The sequence below is a fragment of the Aythya marila genome (genome assembly GCF_965140915.1).
Source record: "Aythya marila genome assembly, chromosome: 5".
Classification (NCBI taxonomy): Eukaryota; Metazoa; Chordata; class Aves; order Anseriformes; family Anatidae; genus Aythya; species Aythya marila.
This window is the reverse complement of record NC_139046.1, coordinates 18,540,216-18,561,962: the sequence shown is the minus strand read 5'-3', so window position 1 is coordinate 18,561,962 and position 21,747 is coordinate 18,540,216. Positions and strand designations below refer to the sequence as shown.

Below are 21,747 nucleotides of genomic sequence, written 5' to 3'. Positions count from 1 at the left end.
GCTATCTCCTAACCTACAAACTGGCCGATTGACTTTAACTCCATGCCAAGCACAACCACACCCAAGTACACCTATGTATAACTTTGCTGTGTGTACTAAGTAAATAAGTACTTATTTTAGTTAAATAAATTATGGATTGTAACTAAACATTTATTTAAAACATGAATGACTCAGCGGAGAGCAAAACAAGCTATTCTATGGCATACAAGTAAGAACAATAAGCAATTTAGCAGGTCCTCTAGCAGTATTTTGTTAACAACGAAAGTATATCTGTTCTATATGAGTATGGTGGGAAAGTGGAAAAAACAAAACACATTAATTTCTTAAATTAGACTAGCTCCAAATCTTTTCAAGAAGCTTTCTTATGTCACACGCTTGTGCAACTTGGTGGAAAAAGTAACTGCAAATCCAAGTCTTTGTGACCAAGATATATTTGGATAAAAGCAACAGCCCGACGCATACAAATGAATAATTCCTACATCACATTAAAGGCTTGACAGAGAATATCACTTAAAATAATACCACTCTCAACTTGGAAGACAAAAATGTGCAACCCTACAAATCTGAGGATGAATTCATATCGCTCAAAACCACTTCCAGTTTACAGACAGAAAATCTGCTCAGAAGCTTTGGGCTGTCTTTAATTTTGGTGCTTCACACCAATGACTACCAATGAGTTCTTCACAGTTCATATAATCTCAATGTCTTAGCAACAAGCTCTCAGGGAAAAAATAGTACATGAACACCCCCAGCCCCAACAGAGCAGCCTTGCTACATTTGGGATACAGAAGTGTCTAGTGGCTTGATTTCCAAGTCTTGCCAGTAAGAGACACAAGAACAAAATACCAAATGAATCTAAATTTCCTGTTTTGAGAGAATTGATTTAGGGGAAAAAAAAGACAGATAGATTCAATTTTAGCATCTCCAGCATCCTTTTTGTGAAATTTTCATGGCTAAACAAAAGAAACTTGGTATAGCTGCAACTGGTATAAAATTGATTTGCAGTTCATCGAAGGGTGAGGTCAGGACCTTCATCACTGGAGGTCTGCCTAATCTGTTTTGAAAATATGCATCAGGAAGAACATGACTTTGGGTTTTCTTGTTTGCTTGTTTGTTCCGAGTAAGTTACCTGAATCTCCTTTACCCCAGTTTTACATGATTAACTGATCTTTGAGATTGACTGTGAACTAATGGATATTGAATGGAGTGGCAAGGAACTCCTCCAACATCAACACTGTTGCTATTAAACAACTTCATTAAGCTTGGTAATATAACATAGATTAAATTTAAATAAACAGCGGATTAACCTATGCTAGAAAGTTCATCTATTAATGGCAGGTGGCAGCAGAGAATTAAATTTAAAGGTAGATCAGAAGCAGCCCTATGCTGCACTAGGAAGACTGAGCTCAAGGAGTATATACAAGTTTTGACTACTAAATTAGAAAGGAAATAAGTATAGCTGTATAGAGTCCATGAAACAACAATAAGAATAGAATGCTTGCAGAACACCACCACACTAAAAGGTTATGACAAGCGGGTCTGCTTTCTTTCAAAAAAGATTGGATGGAGTAACTATTGTATTCTCTTACAAATAGTTCCTTGTGTTAATTTTTTTTCCATGTCTAGAGAGGATAGAACAAAGCTTTGGCTGATAGCAAGGAAAAAAAAACAAAACCCAACAACTTGACCTCATGACTATTGTCCCAGCTCTTTAACTGCTCTGTTCTGACAGGTTGGATGCAAGCCCCCATCAAAAAAGGGCAATACAGAAATCTTCCCATGAAGCAATCAAAACCGTCTAGGTTCCTACTTTCCAAAATTTCCTGCTGGAAAGGCAGCAATAATGCTGGTAAAAAACCTTTTTTTGGAATAGCCTACGGTATCTGAATTCCTTCTTTAATAAAAGCTGATATCTGTTAATAGACCTTCTTCCTTCTACCACGATGAAGTTAAAAGTGAGTACTAAGCTGAAGTAGAAATTACAGCATTTATCTTTGGAATCACACATTTAAACATTTTAAAGAAAATATTGCTACTGACACATACAAAGCTGTATATCTACTGAAATTTGTGTGGTTAAACAGCTTCCATCTAAAAGACTGAGATGCAAATCAAATGGTATACTAAAAATCAAGTTGGAACGCTATTATTATTCCAGAACAACCTCTGTATTTCTGCAAGATTCATCAGAATCATAATTAATACTTGAAGATTTCATCAACTTCACCTGCTCCTATCCAACAGCAAGCCCAGACCAACTTATCATATTCTGAAGAACTACTGGTGGCCAAATTTTTCATGGGAACAGGGTACAGAATCTCATAAAAATCATTTTCTTACAGCTTGCTTCCCTTCACACCACTTTTATATTAATCATCCCTTGAGATATTTTTTTTTTTTTAAAAAGGGAATATGTTGGGGCCAATTAGTAGTTAATAGTCCTTGATTCAGAGATTACAGTTTAAACAAGACAGCTCATTTCTTCATGTCTAGCAAATAAAAAACAACCCACGGTCTGTGACATCAAGTTTCTTTGCTGTTTTCAAGAGAAGGACAGAAAGAAGGAAGGATAAGTGCTGCCTGCTGAGATTTCTTCTGTCCCTGCTCACAGTTTTCATTACTTTCGTCTTCCCTGGCTCTCCTCCAGCATCCCCACTCCTGAAGCCTCCATGGCTTGGGACAGAGAGGTGCTTCAGGATGCTGCCAGCCCTGGAGAAAGGCAGGACCTTTGGGAGCCTGAGGAATCCATTCAGGTGGCTTGAGTTGAACGCTATTGTTCCTCCTGTAAGTGCTGGAATATCATGCAATGAATATTCCTATTTGCTATAGTTGCTTCTGCCCCTAATTTGTTGTCAGTAATTCCCCTGTTTAATCCACCTTGGGAACACAAAAAGCTCAGCTCAGAAATCCAGGCATAACTCAAAATTGGCCAATTCTGGGCAGTAATCCATGAAGAGTTAAATCCTGAAGTACTGCCAATTGTTAAAATTAAAGCTATCTTCAAGTAATATCCGGAGTGCTGTCACTTCTCAAAAAAAAATGATATCCACCCACAGGACAGCCAAATGTACCAACTGAATTTAAAAGGGCTGTTACACCATTCAGCGACTATCAAGTGTGCAAGCTGATCTTTGAAAGCAACAGACTTGTAGAAGAGGGGGCACACACTTCAGAGGCTCATCAAGCCCAAGAACACATCCTCCCCTGATTCACATCAACATACATAATACCTCCAAGATGGGCCAAAGCTCATGACTTCTGCAATGACAGCTTTCAGCAGTCAGCATTTCATTTTCAAAACAAAATATTCAACTCAGACAAAAACTGGGAATACAGCACCTGCAAAATTTTTCCCAGATGGACCTCTGAAATCCCTTACTGCTCTGGTTGTACTTCCAATATTTCTTTTAACAACAGGAGCTGAAGCCAAGGCTAACACACTGCTCTCTGCTTTCCTGATCCTTACAGCTGCTGTTACGTGCTTGCTGTTGCACTGAAAACACACACATCAAAATGGGCAGGGGATTCTAACAAGGGTGAATCTGTTTCTCACACTTCATCTGTGACAATGTCACATGCTCACGTCTAAGCAGCAAACTGCACAGGTTTGTAAAATGATGACTCCTACATCCATTCCTGAAAGTAAACGAGAACAAATCTACAAGCTTGTGCTGTCCTCCTATTCATGAGCTGAAATCTGTTAACAAATCAAATTATTTACTTGGAAATATCTACCCAATTAAAGCAAAAGAATTACATTTATATCTGCATCAAAAATAAGAACCAGGTAATTATAAGAAAGGAGTACGTATGCATAAAGAACACTTGGCGTACTATCCATCAGCTCACACTATACAGATCTATTCGGAAGGCACTAAATACATCAGACACCCAAGACAACCCTTACATGTTTCTGTGTTCCAGAACAGTGCCTACAAGCAAAGCACAGCCAGAGGTCAGTCCTGCTGTACAAAGGCTGACTTGTCTGTGTGGCGCTGATCAAATCTCAGCTCTGCTTCAACCATTCTGCAGAGATGGCTCTTTTGGGACCAGCTGAGTTCCAAGAGCACATGGCTACAATAGCAGCTTTGTACCAAACTTAATGTCAAAAAGACCCAGGAGATCCATGAAAGGACTCTCCTTCATATTTGGGCAGATCCAGACAGAGTCCCAGACACTTACTGCTTTCCCTGTTGTTCTTGAGAAACCATTTGCTATCATGCTGCCAAAGCCTTCAAATGATCCAGCCACAGAACAGTCCCAAGCTGCAGCCAGTCACTCTCCACTTGCTGTTGCCTTAGCCAGCACTCAGCAATTCCTTCTTGTTCACTGTTACTTTGTCTATAGCTTTTAAATATCACTCATTACTGCAATAACTATGAGACATTGAGAAGAAAAAGAAGCTTTGCTTGCAATGATGATTAGACTGTATGCAGAGTATCTCCTGTCCTGCTTAACATGCATCTCAATGTAAAGCCAATTAAACAGGGAATGATTTGTGCAACAGGAGCGAAGAATATAAAATAACATAGAGTGCAAGGAATAAGCACCAAAAAAGCAGCAAAACTGTACCTTAAGCCATAAACATTAAGTTGCAATTGAGAAAACAGAAAATAACAGCCAACATGACATAATACACACATGAAAAATGCACCCATAGATACATACACAGTCACAAGCTTCAAGTGAAGAACTACTAAAATTGCTTGGAATATTTCTATTAAAACATCAATTTAATACATTGTGGAAAAAGACAGCATTGATTACTGTATATGGAAGTAAGAACAAAAAGGATCATCACATTAGAATTACAGAAATCCATGCTGCTCCTTTAACTCCCGTCTTAAAAAAAAAAAAAAAAAAAGAAAAGACACAGTCAAAATAGAATACAGAGAGACAAGGGGTGATGAGGACAATAAAATGATTCCTCAAAATAATCTAATAAAAGATTAGGAGTCTTCAGCAAGGGGACCGATACAGAAGAGAAACAACTGAAAGAATAAAACTGTCAATTAAGAAAGTGTGAATAATCAGCCCCTGCTCACTTCTCCATAAACCAAGAGCAATGGCATCAAATCAAAACCAAGGAAAGTTTTAAAACCTCTACCCACAAATTCAGAGCAAGCATTTTTTTTTCTACATGGAGCATGTTGCAGCACCTGTACTGGAGGATGGTATGGACAACATGGACAACAGAAGTACTGTGGAGGTGCAAACAGGACTGCACAAACTGGCAGAGCACAAGGGCCATCACCTGACAGTGAACGCACCTCTGCACTTCTGCCTGCTGCAGTTAAGGATGGCAAACCAGAGGAAATTGATCATTGTATACTTTCCTTTTTTCCCTCCCCTTATATTTTCCTGAACATTTTTTCCTAAGCAGACAGCATGATGAACTAAAAGTAATTCTGAGCAATATACTCATTACTCAAATAAAAGGAAAACAAACTATAATACTAGTCTTTTAGGATTATACTTTATCCCATGTTTTTCAAATATATGAACAATGTATTTCAATATCGTTCAATGTACTAAGCAGTATTTCATTAGCAATACATTTTTTCTCATGGTAAAATTAATTAGCATAAGAAGAGACTGTAATTAAAACAGCTTGCGACCATCCCATGACCCCAACAGAGCTGGAATGGGAATTAATTTCCTGTTAGATTCATGACAGCAAATAATCTCTGCATCTGATAAAGGTAGTTAGATATTCATCTCCAATAAATCCCATGCCTCCCACATACTGTTCTGCTATTTCCTTTCTCCAGCAGCCCTTTCTGCAGCTGTTCTTTATAATTAGAAGGAAGATGTTGATGTGCAGAAGCCTTACTCCTGTTTGGAAAAAGGACAGGTCTAACAGGACGAGAATTGCGTGCTCTTTCACCAAAGCTGTTATGGAACAAGTTCAGCATGGATTTTAACATGGCAGCGTGCTCAGCTGAAAAGGCTTGACATTTTGTGTTGGAAACACATGACTAAACGTCCCATTGCAGTAACTACTCTGCACGCAATCAAACTCTGTATTATAAAGCTAAGCTTTATAAGTATATATACATTATACCCCGAATTAGAACCAAAATCCTGTCAACTGCAGCATTTACACAAATACTGCTTGGTTAAATTGCAGATCATTTCATCTTTTACCACAAAAAAAAAAAAAAAAAAAAAAAAAGTATCTTTGGACAAAGAAAGCCATGTGCCTCTACTGCTATTTTCTCAACTCATTTCAAAGATTTCAATCTCATTTGCAGAGTGACAAGCAGCATACACAATCAGACTACAGCAGTCCCGGACAGCAGACACTCTCCAGACAACTGAAAAAAAGCTATCTGATAAGAACGATGTTTCTCCTTCCTCCAGAATTAAGATAAATGTAGGAACACTGGCGCAGCACTAAGCCCACGCTAGCAGGCCTAGCCGACTGAGGCAAATACATCACACTCCTGACATAAAGCAAGCATCTCCGCGCAGCAGAGCGTTATTGAAATGTCAGTGACAGAAGAAAAACCAGCAATTAACCCAAGAATGTTGGAGGAACACAAAGGAAAAACTTCGTACATATTTAATGTGTAACTCCCAAGACTTTGCCCCCACAGCTGTGCAGCTGGCTGTGAGCTGGGCTGTAAAGGATATACATCTTACTCTACAGGGGGCTGAAAAGGGGCCAAAGGAAATAGAGGACTTGTGAAAGAAAATAAAGTGAGCCTCACCATGCTGAGCGCTCAGGCTAGCTTTCTGTAGCTTATCTGTGAGAGACGTTCTCTGGCAGCCCGTCTGCACCAGCACAGAACAGGACGCTCACAGACACATTTTCCCAGGGTCTGCACAATCACAAGTGGTACTGCTGGAGTTCAGCTCGTTTCTGCGGCAAGAGGCTTGCAGCATCCTGCTCAGGCACGTACACGGGCCCAAAAGTCGTCTGCTGAGCAAACAGTCGTCTTCCGCTTTCTACAAGGGGAATTTCCCAGTTCCCAGGAAGGCTTCTAAAGCAAACTTGCCTTCATTTCAACCTTTCACAATATATGCACCTAAGCTATCAGAAGCCCAAAGAAAACGCAGTTTAGTCTGCTAAATTCACACTGATGCTAAATTTAATAGGGCTCATTGTACTCATTCATCTCAAACCCATTTTGCCAATAGCTTATTTCTCCAAGCTTCATCTAGAGGTGCATCCTTAGTTTACTTCTATAACTGCAATGAAAGCTATTGTCTGTAAAACTACTACTTACGCCAATTAACCACAGCTATTAAGAAATGTCTTTTTAAGGAAAATAGCATTAACGAAGTGTACATCAAATATGAGCATATAAGCTTTTTTTCCTTAAACAGTTTTTAAATGCAGCTCAGCTCACAGCAATCTCCAGTTTTCCTATCCTTCTTAAAAACAGGACAGAGAATTACATACCACTGATGACACTCAGCACTTTCATCCCATTTCTGAAAGGCAATCTCCAGCTCTTCTTTCCCTGCAAGTGGTCAGAGGTAAGAAATTCAGCCACTTTCAGTCCTAGCCTCCTCTAAGGAGGGAGGGACCTCACATGGAGCAGGGGCAGAGTGATGGTGAAGGACAGTCAAGTGACAAAGTGGTATGGACCAACCACAACCCTTTTCCCCTGCACTGCCCGGGGGGACCAGGTAGAAAAGGATGGGGGGAAAGTGTTTTTAGTTTGCTTTTAACTCTTACTGCTCTAGACTCTTAGTGATAGGCAATAAATTATTCTTCCTCATGATGAGTTTGGTTTGCCCATTTCAGTAAATGGTAAGTGATCTCCCTGTCCTTATTTCAACCTGCAAGGTTTTTTTTGTCATCACATTTTCTCCCCCTGTTCTGTTGAGGAGGGGGAGTGAGAGAACAACATGGCAGAGCTTAGCTTGCTACTGGTGTGAAACCACCACATCCATATATAATTTCACACCCTTGCAGTGATATGGAGCATCCAATATCACTCAAAGAGATCATGTGAATTTTAAGCACAGTAGCAAATTTTCTTGACCTGTCAACATGATTTCACCCTATTTGGAAGTACATTCATCTGTAACAAAAAGTATCTTCCCTAACGTGTCAAGAAAAGTTAACAAAGTTTGCAATGGTTTTGTTCTGATTCATTCCACAGCCTTAGATCTAGAATTTGCCTCACTTCCCTTCTTTCCTCTAAGAACCTGCAGACTCAAAAAAATGAGAATTAAGCACCTATTAAAGGCAAAAAGAACTATCCAAATAGAAGGTAAATTTCACATTTTAAATGGCTACAGTGGTTTCCAGAAAATAATTATATTACTTATAATATTAAAAAGTATATTTAGGCTTTATTAGGATAAATCTCTATCCTGTTTATTAGGATAATAAACAGGATAGAGATGTTTTAGAATAGAATCTTTTGTCACACATCTTTAATAAAATAAATATGATAATTTGTTTTGTTCTGACCCACCTACAAACTTGCCAAAAAATCAAATTCAAGATAGTAAAGGAGAATGAAATGAAACGAAACTGATTTCACTAACTAAACAGACGCATTTAGTTTTTTTAAGTACCTGCACATGTCAGCAACACAAGAAAAAACAAATGGAATAAAGCAAAAACTTATCTTACTATCACACAGGATATATTTAAGATAGGTTTGAGAAACAAACTTGTACATTTTTAAGTAGCTTTTGGTCCTCTTATGCTGCCTTTCAGAATGCATACCACCAACCACCACAGTACAACCACATAATGCCCCCACACAGTCTGCAGTGCAGGGTTTGTAAGTGTAGCATCAGGTTTAAACACCCCCTTCTCCTTTCCATGAACACACAATTCCTTACCATCAGATGCATATGTTTTCTTCTCATCCGTGTCTTCTGTGATTTCATACATATCACTATATGCTCGGGCCAGGCGCCAAAGAAAGTCTCTCTGGTCCGCATACTGCAGTAAAAACATAAACGAGATGCACCAACTATGTAAAACATCCATTCTGCCATTGATAGAACAAGAGGGAAAAATCAAGAGAGGGCAGATACTACAAGTTGCACAGACATTTCTGAAACCTTAAAAGGTCCAAGTCTACAAGAACTGAAGCAGAACCTCAAAAGAGGAAATTGAGTGGCTGAATTTATAAGCTTACAATGTTACACTTCTGGTACTAATCTAGTGACTGCTGCCCTCTAACAAGGCCTCCCTTCACTTCAGAGGTTATACTGGGGTCATTTTTTTGGCAGTCTCCACTAACCTGAAAACACTGGAGGAAGAAAACAACAACAACAACAAAAAAACAACAACCCCAAACCTCACCACTTCATTAAAATCAGAAATTGAATGTTATTATTCACGTTTCAGTCAGCACTCAGTTTCAATTCCTGGGTCATTCTTGAACCAGAGGTGCACTAGTAAAACTGGAGCAGTTATATTCTAACAAATGCAAGCTTTTTTTTTTTTTTTTTAAAAAAAAAGTAAACTTAAAAACACAACCACCTAATCTGGTTTATTTTGCAATGGTGCTGTAAATATAAAAAAAGTGGGAGATCACAATAAAGAAGCATACAAAAGTATTTCAGAAACTGACAACTCCGCCATTTCTTCCCAATTGGAAGGAAAAAACTCCCTTGGAATTAGAAATGATCAAGTCATCTTTTATATCTTTCCCTCTGTAACTCATGGAAACACAGGAGTAGTACAGGCTTTGCTTTTTAAAACCTAAAAAGTTGTCTTTAATGGCTATGTAGTTCTCAGATAAATGCTAACAGAGGGTGATGGTACAACTGCAGCAAAGGCAGTCCTGAATTAGCCGCTGTAGATCACAACAGCAGCAATGCTGCATTCAGCAAGGCACATTTCAAGGCTGGGTGCCTCACTGTGCGCGGCCAGAGATAAAAGCTAGCTCCCTGTGACAGCTGGAGTAGAACAGACCTGTGCTACATTCTCTCACCTCAGCTGCAGCACCAACATAAACTGAATCAGGATAGTTTTGTATCACATGTATGATACAGTGACATATCCAGGTTATCAAAACACTAGCTGAGTTTATTGTATAGACATCCCGCTGTTACTTTGCATTTGTGCGGTGCTCACTCAGGGAAAGTGATGACACGATGTAGTGGAGCTCCAGGACAGATAGGGACTGGGAACTGGCTGCTGCTGTAGCCTGACCCGTTTTGGTCTTCAGCCAGCTCCTAGGCTGCTCCTGAGAAAGAGGGCAGCTGAAAACGGGCCCAGTTGTTGTATAGAACCTGGATCCCACTAAGAAATGCAATTTCCTCTTTCCCAGCTACTTAGCTAAAAACACAAATCACTGCTGGAAGATATAAGAAGGCAACCTTTACCGCCAGTTTATTATTCAGAAGCAGCTGGAATCCCTCTCTCTTCTCTTGCTCATGTCCATTATGCAAGCGGTCAGCCTGCTGTAGTAGCTGACCCAGTCCTTCCTCCAGCAAGGAATCTAAGATTAAAGGTGTTTCATCCTCGTTGACAAGATCCAGGGAATCCCGGCGCACTGTTCTCACTGTTTCACAGCTCACTTCGTCCTCCCCTTCTTCACTCTCTCTCTCAGACTCCCGGTCATAGTCAGACTCCGCATTGGCTGTGGTGTACCTTTCAGGAAAAAAAAAAAGAAAAAAAAAAAAAAAGAATGGAAAATTAGTCTGAGGAGATGCTGGGCTATGACACATATGGTACACAAAAAACAACTCTTCCTAACAGAGTAATGTATCTCAGTTTATCTCAGAGAATGCTGTGTGATACAAGCCTTTCAAATGACACACCATTCATTATTTCTCATGTAACATATACAACCACGAAAGGTTGAAGAAAGAAAGGAAGCCCCTGAAAAGTTAAGTAGAGCCCAGTCACAAGGTCCATATCTTGTCCACACACTTTAAAAGCTTCCCTTAGGCCTTTTAACTGTAAGAATTAAACACTAAGAAGAGAGCTAGAACAATTTAGTTAAATGCATGAATTGTAAAAGAAAATTTCAACAAAAGATCCAACACGCTCATCCACGTAGAAAATATAATTTGAGATTTTTAACCTGTTCCAGGAAATTCAGACATAATACCTGTTTTGGCAATACCTAATACCTCCATTATATTGTTTGAGTGCTAAACACAAAAAAGCTTGTTCCCACTGAAAAGGTACAAAACAGGAGGGGAGCAATCCAAACTATTTGGCTTGAGCAAAAGTTAAGCAAGGAGATGGCAGATGAGCCAAAGAAGGGCACCCCATGAACAAAAACCTGGGCAGTGATTAGCTGCTAAATTAGTCAAAAGAAACAGGATAAAGCTTAGATCAAAACTGCTGAAAATGGCTAAAATTCAGCTCCCCCACATCATACACAGGCACCTAAGTTGCAAATTTAAAGCAGCATAATATAATTGTGGTACAGTACCTACTTACAGAATGAGCGTGAGGGCATAGTTTCAAACAACTTGAAGAAGATTTCTTGACCTATTTGACCCCCTCACATTCTTCTGTGAGTGCTTAACTGGAAGGAGCAGCCCAAGTTAGCCAGGAATTTAAGAATTTGTACTTTTATATTCGGATTTCATTAGTTTATCTGTGTAGAAGGCAACCTTCCTGAAGCAGTAAGCTTCAAATCCCATAAATGTTTAATTCTAGACGATATTTGTTGCTGTTTCCTAATTAACCTGTGCCCAAGTTAAATGCTGAACTTCTAAAAGTTAGAATTAAAAGCTGTCACAGCCTGGGAGTATTCGGTAACTTTAGCTGTATTCCCTTTTGTCCTGGCCACACTGTTCTCCAAGGCAGAATCCATCACTCTGCATGTGAAGCTAGCTGCCTTTGTCTGGAGATACAGATATGTGACTAGTGTGCGTATCTAAAGAAAGCAGTTACACTAATTTGGCCACAGACAGATAACAAAGTACATTTGGCTATCAAAACTTCAGTTTTCTAAGAACCACCAATTATGCTCAAGCATTTCCCTTTCTGGTAGAAGGCAAATAGCCTCATTCACCACAGGCTGCAACTATAAATTTTAAAAAGTACCATTTTGTAGTTTAAAAAATATACAAATAAGACAAGAAGTAAAGTAACAGTCATCTGGCATCCCTGCACAACGTGGAAACCAAACACAGGGTGATGTGCTGAAGGTTTTTCATTAAATTCCGCACTGCCTACTTACAACATGGTGGTAGGTGACACTGGCACGGCTCTCATTCAGATCGAGCTAAAAGCTTAATTTCATGGTATTTTCTCACGGTTAATGATATCATTAGTTCCTTAGACTATGTCATTTTCAGTACTTAAACAAAAACTCCTCAAATTTCCTCTGTGGCCGAGATTTAGCCCAATTCATTATTTCCCATCCTAACCCACTAAGCAGCATGGCTGTGGGCTCCACTGCGGTGATATTGTTTCACTGCAACATTTCACTGGTGGCTGCAAAGATTTCAGTACTTAAACCACTTTCCACGTTGAAGGATCCTGAAACACAGTAAGGCCTTTAAAAACAAGCAGCAACAGGTGGCTCCTATACACTCCTTTCTTCACCACAAAAATGTGTTTTCTCCAAGACAGCTCATACAAGATGCTGCCAGCTTAAAAAGAGATGTAATGCTGTATATAATTTCATAAACTCAAGAGTTTTTAGAAAGATTAAGGGATTTAGATATTACCAGCCTATTTTCCCAAGTTTATGATGATGGAAAGTCCTTAAATGCTTTGGTATGTTGAGGCCTCTGGCTAGCACACATCCCGACAGAAAATGAAAACACACTATCTGGAACTGAAAAGCACATGGAAGGAGGTGAAGAAGCCCGAAAGACCAAAGCAGTGCCAAAGCAATATACAGAAATTAAGTTCTGTAACAGCCCAAGACCCCCAGGCTCCTGAAAGCTTGTGGAGATTTTTGTCAATTGTATGTGAAATCGGAGAAGATGTGGTTTATATGTGGTTTATATGTGGTTTATATGGTCCATGTGGTTTATAAAATAAAGCTGAAATGTGACTTTTTTTCACCCCCTGAATTTCATTAAAAGCATGCAATTGCCAGAAATGAATATACGGCTGAAACGTATCTAAGGATAGTCTTATTCTTCCTCCCAGCGGCTGCTAAAAAGCTCAAATATTCTTTTTCCAAAAAGTGCATTTTCTACCCTGATTTTCTACAATACAATATAGTATTTACATCTCTAGAAGAAAACACTGCATGCCAAAGGCAGCTGGTCCTGAACAGACTAACCTTACACTTATTTATGTAGGACAAATACCACAGTGACAAGATATACCATTCATATATCCTATACATACATATATTTATATTTACCTCAAACGAGAGCTGCTTATCCATTAGTTCTTCACTCCAGTCATTAAAACTTCTTATAGATTTTAAATAAAAAGTAAAAAATCCCCTAACCATGAGAAGGTTCCTGATAAAGTAACAAGGTTTTAGAGTAAAATATGCCCCCACTCCACACTTCACTTGAGGTCCTCCAAGAAGAGTCTGAGCAAACCTTAGGATCCGTCCTGGCCTCTATCGTGACTTAAAAATTTCTAATGATCAGATGCCACTTGGGGCTGGTATCTGTTGAAAAATATCACCCTTTTCAATATGCTTTATAAAATATCTGTTGGCAACCTGATGATTAAACACATCTGTTGTTATCTGGATGGCACAGGTCCTGCCTTCAACTATATATATATACAGACAAACATATATATATATATATAAAATTTATTATGTAGCCTTCTGACACATTACACCACCGTGACTCACTTACTCCCAAATTTTGCTTTCATATGAACACACACTTCAGACGAATGAAGCAGTTCTATCACCTGAATGACACCATATCAGCTCTTTCCTGCCTCACCAATTCCAGTTACTGAGACTGAACACTAAAACGACCTATTTGGAAGTAAGAAAGCCTGCTTTCCCACAGATCTGTGTCCTTTGTTCTAGGAGGCTGCTCCAGTAATTGCAGCTTTGTGTCCTGATTACAAACCCATGTTGCAAAGTGTCAGTGTGCACCAGCTGACTGGTCATTACGCCACTACCAAACAGCACCTTTCATCCCAATTCTGCCTCTCTTTCTCTTTGTGCCTTAATTAACTTCTCTCTTTAAATTGTACTTCATGTCAACTTCATTGGGAAAATGTTTAGTGCCAGCACTGCGTGTTTTAGAAAATGTCTACATACTTCAAAAGCTGTAAAATTCATCTGATTAAGGCACAGTAGCCTTTCATCAGAAAGGCAGAAGTCTGGCACATGTATGCAGCAGACCTCTTCCTTTAATATCACAATACTTGCATTTATACTGGATTCTTTGTGTGTGTTCTTCAATTATACTGTAGTTTTCACCTGGTTTTAGATTAGAAGAACCTAAGCAACAAAAGTGATCACTGATACACACTGAGAAAAATTCACAAGAAATACCCGAGCCAACGACACGTTAGTTAACGGGAGTATGTTTAGATTTCTCAAGTTTTCCAGACATTCTAAAATGTATTATGTATGGAAATTTTATTTGTAGCCTGATAAAACTCTCACTTGATTTTCAGGCTGGGGTCCTAATACCCTTCTTCCTGCAAGGTTTCCTAATCAAATGTTTGTGGTTTTTTTTTTTTTTTTTTTTTTTTTTTTAAGTCTCTCCTACCACCTCCCTAAAAGTCATGCTTGAAATCACAGCACTTATTTCTGGCAAAAGCTCCTGATCACCCATCATACATTAAGAATGAATTCCTGAAACTCCCAACTCCCACTAACAAACACCTTCTGAGGTTTTATCATGTGTGTGTGTGCTTCAAATTGTGCCGTGTCATTCAGATTCTCAGGGAGCTGTATCTGCCTTCAGCAATCACTATCGAAGTGTAATAAAAAAAATCTATATTCCAAAGTTATGATCCAGACCAACTGGAGCATTGCTGATTTCCCTATAGTACACTGTTAACTTTCCTACCAAGCTGCGTACAGTAGCAAAGACATGTCCCGTGCTGATAACCACCACTGGAAGGCTTCAGTTTTCTTTTTAAGGAGCAGTCTTTATCATTGGGGCCTCAGAGGGAAATAACTTTCCCTTACATAATACATCAGGTGGACTTATTGCAATAAAAGCAAATAAAACCAGGATGACAGCCAGCCAGCAGGGAAAAGAAAACAAACCTTTTCTTTGCATGACACTGCTCATAAGTAATTGGGCACCAAAGTCTACAAAAGCTGCCTCAGACATGGTGTTCTGCTTACCCGCCTTCGCTTTCTCCATCATCTGTGGTAGCTGCTCCCGAGTTGGCTGTGAAATAAATTGAACTGGACCCCGTGGAATCACTTCTTTCCCTATGGAACGGGAAACGCCTTCGGCGTGTCACTCTCTGCGTTTCTTCCAGATGGCACCTGTAAGAAAGGCAAAAAGAGAAACAAAACCCACTTGATGGTGAGATTCTGCTTCCGTATGCTACCTCTCTCTAGCAGATTCTATCCAATGTGCTCTATACCCCAAAAAATTCACAAGGTGACTTGCTCTTGCTTACACAAACATCTTGCTACCATCAGTACCATGGTATTCTACTCTTAAAGCAAGTCTGACCACAGCAATACATATGCAAAAGGATAATCATATCACATGCCTTCCTCTGATTTCCTCAGTGAACAAAGGCAGAGGAATCCTGAAGCCCCTTGCAGAACCTAAGACCTTTTATTATGTATCATATGTCACCTACAGTTGGCAGCACTTAATGACAAAACAGCAGTAACAAGAGACAAAGATTTACAAAACAAATAACCTTCCTAGTCTAGAATATGTCCTAAGCAAGTGTCAATACTTACTATTCCAGAAGAAAAAAAATGCAAACTTGGCTAAATATACATTTTTACATATTTTTATATTAATCTCACTGGAGGCCAAGACGCCAGTGGAAACTAAGGAGACTTTTTTTCCACTTTTTCATTCTGCACTTAACATACACTTAATTAATCATGGCTGTTTTCCTGTGCTATGGAGTACAAAAGCACAACGATAGGAAAAGATGAGGAAGGAGAAGGGTCGATACTCACCTGACTTCACCAACGATTTCTCCAGCTAAGTGCTGCAGGCTGTTTCGTAGCTCCTCCACTTCTTTCCTTAGCTCTGCAATGTTTCTCAACATGAAGTCCAGGCGGTCGAGAACATCCACCTGTTCATCCTGTGTCAGCAGAGGTGTGTACACAACACCATCTCCTGCCTCTACAGGAACTGGCATTTTGGACAGGGCTTAAAAAAAATGAGAAAAAGTTCATTAGATGCAAATGGAAAGGGATTTCTCGTAGGAAATCTCAGTTCAGCTTTGTTTTCAGAAAATGGAGGATATAAGAGTTAATCTTGAGTACTGCCTCCTGACCTGGCCTAGGGTTTTGGGTTCTTCCACTGGTTTACCACTCCCCTCTCTGACACCAGCACATAGCCACACCTAACAGTTGTGCAACACTAATCCAGGTGAATAAAGCTCTTTTAACTACACTTCCCTAGATATCCCCTTGTGAAAAATCTAGAAAAAGAGCAAAATCTATGCTGAACATCACTAGGACCACTGCAGAAAAGCAAATTGCTGTTTTTAAGAAGTCCTGACTGCAAATTAATTCAATTTCTGTTCTGCATACTTCTGTATCAACATTACATGTGAAAACTAGTCTACTTTTCTTTTGAATTGCAATCAGCTCTGGAGGCCACCAGCCAGGAGAACAACCAGCCTACAAGGTAACACGTGGCAATGAACAAGGGCAGTACAGCTAACTGTGGACAGACTATTCTGTCCCCAGTGTTAAACAAATGTTAAATAAAAATTATGTTAAATATCTTAAATAACAAATAAAAACGAACAACGATACAAGCCAAACCAAACCAACTAACCAAAAAAAAACAACACCCAAGCCACAACTCTATTCTTATTCAGGAAAACGAAACAGAAACCCAAAGAGCAGACAACGGGCTTCAAATTGCAGCTGTCATCAACACACGTCATCGGCATGGGCCAACCTACAACATTTACCAGTTTGCCTGATCTTTTAAGTCTTCTGGTAGATACAGTGAGATCACCCAGCCCATACAAACAAATGAACATTTGTGAATTTTAATTCGTTACCTCCTCACAGGACTGTTTACAAGTCCGTCCGTCCGTCCCCCCCAACACAGAAGCAGTGACAGGTCTTTAGGTAACCCAGCCAAGGCATTCAGGTGAGAGCACTCTTTTTTTTCCTTTTTTCTTGTTTTTTGGTCTTTTTTTTTGTTGGCTGCAGAGCTACGGGAGCACCTGTCCGTGGCCAGTCCCCCCCTGCCAAGCCCTGCTCCTTTTAAAACCCGAGCGATGCCACAAACAGACGCAGCCTCGTTTTCTACCCCTGCAGCTTTGCCCAAGCTTGGGAAACAAAACAAAACAAAACAAAACAAAACAAACAAACAAAAAGGAATTAAAGAAAAAAGAAGAAAAAACCTGCCCCCACGTGCGTTAACCCCGCGCTCCCCGCGCCGGTCCCTACCCTGGCTCCGCCGCCCCACGGCCTCCGCGCAGCCCGGGCCGAGCCCGCCGGGCCGAGCCCGATCCCGGTCCTGATCCCGATCCCGGTCCTGATCCCGATCCCGATTCGGATCCCGCTCCGGATCCCGGCCGTCTCCCGTGCGGCGCCGCCGGAGCAGGCCGAGGCCGAGGCCCAGCCCCAGCCCCAGCCCCGCGGCGCCCAGCGCCAGCCCCAGCCCCAGCGACGGGCGGCCGGGCCCGGGCCGCGCCATGGCTGCGGGGGGACGGGGCGGGCCGGGCCGGGAGGACCCGGGGGGACCGGGGGGAACGGGGCCGGGCCGCGCTGTGGCGTCAGGAGGCGTCAGAGCCCCGCGCCTCGGCCGGAGGGAGGGGCCCGGCGGGGGCTGGGCCTGTGCGAGGGTGTGTGTGAGTGTCTATGTGTACATGTGTGTATGTGCACATGTACCTGTAGCAATACCTGTACCTACACTTGTACCTGCACCTGTACGTGCACCTACAGCAACACCTGTACCTACACCAACACCTGTGTTGATACCTACACCTACCCCATACACCTGTACGTACACTTGTACCTATACCTAAACCTGCACGTGTATCTGTACACCTAAACCTAAACCTACACCTATACCTAAACCTACACCTAAACCTATAGCTGCACCTACACCTACACCTAAACCTACACCTAAACCTACACCTGCACCTATAGCTGAGCCTACACCTAAACCTACACCTAAACCTAAACCTACACTTGCACCTACACCTAAACCTAAACCTAAACCTAAACCTACACCTAAACCTATAGCTGCACCACACTGCCCCAGTTCCTACAACTACACCACCACAATCCCTACACCACCACAATCACAGCAACACCACCACAAACCCTACAGCCACAGCACAGCCTCGCCAACAACCGTGGTGCCACCAGCACCCAACGAAACCCTTGTGCCAGGGACCTGCCCCATCCCTTTCTCACTGATACAGATATTTCGGGCAATGACTACAGGAGCACCTTCCAGCGGGCACGGAGATGGAAGGCTGAATTTCTTCGTGCGGTTATTACATATAACCCAGGGCAGCACAAATTCATGGTCCTGCGGATATTAAAGATATTATCAGAGTAACACCGTGCTGCAGCCTGCTGTTCCTGTTCGTCTCGTGTTGCACTTTAATGAAAGTAATAAAAACAAGGTTTTGTGAAAGAAATAATTTCCGGAAATAATAGCTCCTGCTTGAGCCCCGTTACTCTTTCCCTTTAACCCCTCATGATTCAGCAGAAAAAAAAATTGGGCTGGTCAGGTGGAGTGTTGTAAAGACCTGATATCCCCACTGGATTTCATTTTCTTTCTTTTTCTTTTGGTTTTCATAAGCTCCTTTGGGTTTATCACCGTAACAGGTTCAGCTGCTCACATAATATCCTACAGCCTGCCTTCCCAGTCATTACCTTTTTGCCCTGAAACGTGCCAGTCCTGCAAACAACCCCAAAATTGCGCTGGTGTTTTTGTCATTGTCATGAAACCCTTCTGAAACAAAGAGATTGCTGCTGAAGGTAAAGCAGTAATAATGTCCTTTCCCATTTCCCCACAAATCCTTTTGCTGGGGCCAGAGGGAGGGCATAAATCCTAAATCATCAGTGAAGCTGCTGACACTACCAGACCCACCATGTAGGTTACTGGAATACAGTGGGGCTCTGGGGAAATGAACATGCATGTAGACTGATTTAAGTTCTTTTTATTTTCTAAATGCTTTACTTTTCCTAAAATAACCTTGTAATTTGGTTTTACAGAGACACTTTGGGTCTGTTTGCTAACAGATCTCCAGCAGACGTGCCAGACAGGATGCTGACGCTGTGACCAGTGACAAATGGCCTCGCATCTGACACACAAACCAGAGCTTAGCACGAAGCACAGATGACTTTCAGAGGCATTTTATCCTTATCTCTCTGGGGGAGGAAGTCTATTTCTCCCACATGACATCAAAATGTGGAGTGAGAATCACCAGCTCCTCATAAAAACACACAGCATCATCACTTGGAGCAGGATCAAAGCCAACAGGTTGCAAGGACCCAGTGCTGTGGATGAACAACTTGCTTGGTAATTAGGAAGCAATTCTTCATTACTACAAGGCAGTGGAATTATTTTCATACACCTCAAGTTTTCATTAAGCGTGGTGTTCCTGGAATAGCAAATCTTTTGATGTAATGAGTGCTCCTCATCCCCAGAGCAGAGGGGCTCGCAGGTCACTTGGACCATCAGCTCTGGGTCTGGAATTGTGGCCTGAAGGCTGGTGGAGGGCTCTGGGAGCACTCTGCAGTGTGACATCTCTCAAAACCTCACTCTTTGCTGGCTGAAGGCTGGACAGCTTCCAGGAGTCTGAAATGGTTATTTTAGAGAGCAAACCATTCATAGGACTTGCCATGATACAGAGGGTGTAAAGAACCACTGGCTTTTGGTTGAGATCGCAGTATTTTAGTTGGAGATGGACTCTGCCTAAGGCAAGGAAGATATTAATGATAAAATTAATGGCAAAATCATGAGCTCCAGGCTTTTGCGTTTTAATTTCTCTATCCCACAGTAAATGCAGTGAATCTGTGGGCTGGTTATATTTTATAGAATTGTAGAGTGGTTTGGGCTGGAAGGGACCTTCAAGACCAGCTGGTTCCAACCCCCTGCCATGGGCAGGGACACCTCCAACCAGACCAGGTTGCCCAAAGCCCCATCCAGCCTGGCCTTGAACACCTCCAGGGATGGGGCAGCCACAGCTCCTCTGGGCAGCCTGTGCCAGTGCCTCACCACCCTCTGAGTGAAGGATTTCTTCCTAATGCCTTAACTAAAGCTCCCCTCTTTCAGTCTTGGGAGCTGCAAAAAGAAGGGAGTGTTACCAGAAAAAGCCACTGATGTCAGATGGGGAAAAGCAGAGCTCTTCATGTGCTACTGTTGTAACAGTGCGATGATCTATGGCAGAGCCAAGTGACCTTTTGCTTTCTTTTCCACAAATTATTGCTGCCCATGTCCAACCACGACTTTAAGTAGACAGGTCGGAGCCAGCGCCAAGGGGCGATAATTGCTTTCTGATGATGGATGGTACCGCTGGGCTGTACTGCACCGCATTTTATGGCTTGCTCTCACGCCACTGCCATGCAGAGTGCTTGGGCTGCCTCCCAGATTTCGGTATCTCAACAGGAAATTCAATACCAAAATATTGTGTGCAGGCTCTGTTTTTCTTTTTCCTCTCTTTTATTCCCTGCCTCCCCCCAAGAAAGAACCTTGTAAGAGCCAAAGCAGGCAGCGAGAGCAAGCGCCTGGCAGCACGCCACTCTGCAAGAGCCCTGGATGATTTTTTTTCCTTCTTTTTTTTTCTCTTTAATTTGCAGAGAGATGCAAGGGTCTGGATTTCACCTCTAGGCTTCTTCCCATGGCCAGTGGGATGGGAACACACTCACAGCAGAGACCACCTGGTCTGGGTCACCGGGTGGTAGATTTGGGTGCTCCTGTGGGAAGCAAACACAACCGAGTTGAAGTTAGCAGGAGAAAGCACTTCCTTTTCATTCACTGGGTAATGGTGGCAAAATTATGCCTCAGCTTCTCATGTTAGAAGCCAAACACATGTTTACACCAGAAAATAAGTGTTAGGAACAAACATTTGGCCTGTTCTGACACTAGGGAATTTGGGAAGACCGTTCTGGGCATGCAGGTGATCTGAAGGAGCAGGGGTTTAACCTATGGGGTGAGGTATCGACATACAGCTCAAAACGAATACATCAGGATATTTGGGGCACACTTTAGGAATATGACAACATCAACGTCCATTAGTTTGTTTTGTTGTTTCTTTGTTTTTGTCATGCCCAAACCAACAGGCATGATAGGAACAGCAAAAATTGTCTCTGAGTATTCCCTTTAGACTAGTGAGCAGAAATGTGTATTTTTCTCTCTCGATCCCTGCCGGAGTTAATCAGTAACCCGTGGCAGCGCAGATAAACTGGCCCCAGGTCAGGCAGGAAGGACACGATGTGCCACAGCCTGAGCTCGGCCACATGGGAACATCCTTCTGCCTTCTCCTGAAGCCTTATTTCTGAAGATCAGTAAGAAAAGTAGGAGCTGATTATAGTTGCTGATGAGGTGCATGGAAAGATTTCTGTGCAAGTTTTGAGGTTATAGAAATATTTGTTATTTGCGGAAATGTTCATTGTTTTACTTGTAGCTAGAGCAGGTGTTGAGGAAGGAATTCCTCCATCAGCTCCCACATAGGAAGCACTGATGCTCTGGACTTGAGATATGAGCTGCCCCTGAAATTTTGAA

At 41.6% G+C, this 21,747-nt stretch overlaps 1 protein-coding gene across 2 annotated transcripts in view; it reads right to left on the bottom strand.

Annotated features, from left to right (window-relative positions):
- The window catches only part of RMDN3 (regulator of microtubule dynamics 3), a 41,189-nt gene extending 23,398 nt beyond the window's left edge, over nucleotides 1-17,791 (bottom strand). The window contains exons 1-6 of one of the 2 annotated variants that reach the window (XM_082761413.1): nucleotides 17,451-17,791; nucleotides 15,993-16,188; nucleotides 15,186-15,332; nucleotides 10,309-10,576; nucleotides 8,812-8,914; nucleotides 7,409-7,469 (exon numbers count right to left, since the gene is read on the bottom strand). In XM_082761413.1, the coding sequence (XP_082617539.1) occupies nucleotides 7,409-7,469; nucleotides 8,812-8,914; nucleotides 10,309-10,576; nucleotides 15,186-15,332; nucleotides 15,993-16,188; nucleotides 17,451-17,700 (1,025 nt within the window). In that variant the 5' untranslated portion in view covers nucleotides 17,701-17,791. Of the gene's footprint in view, nucleotides 1-7,408; nucleotides 7,470-8,811; nucleotides 8,915-10,308; nucleotides 10,577-15,185; nucleotides 15,333-15,992; nucleotides 16,189-17,056; nucleotides 17,295-17,450 lie in introns of those variants that run through there. The other variant, XM_082761414.1, reaches the window with a different exon arrangement.
- Between the last annotated feature and the right edge of the window lie 3,956 nt (nucleotides 17,792-21,747).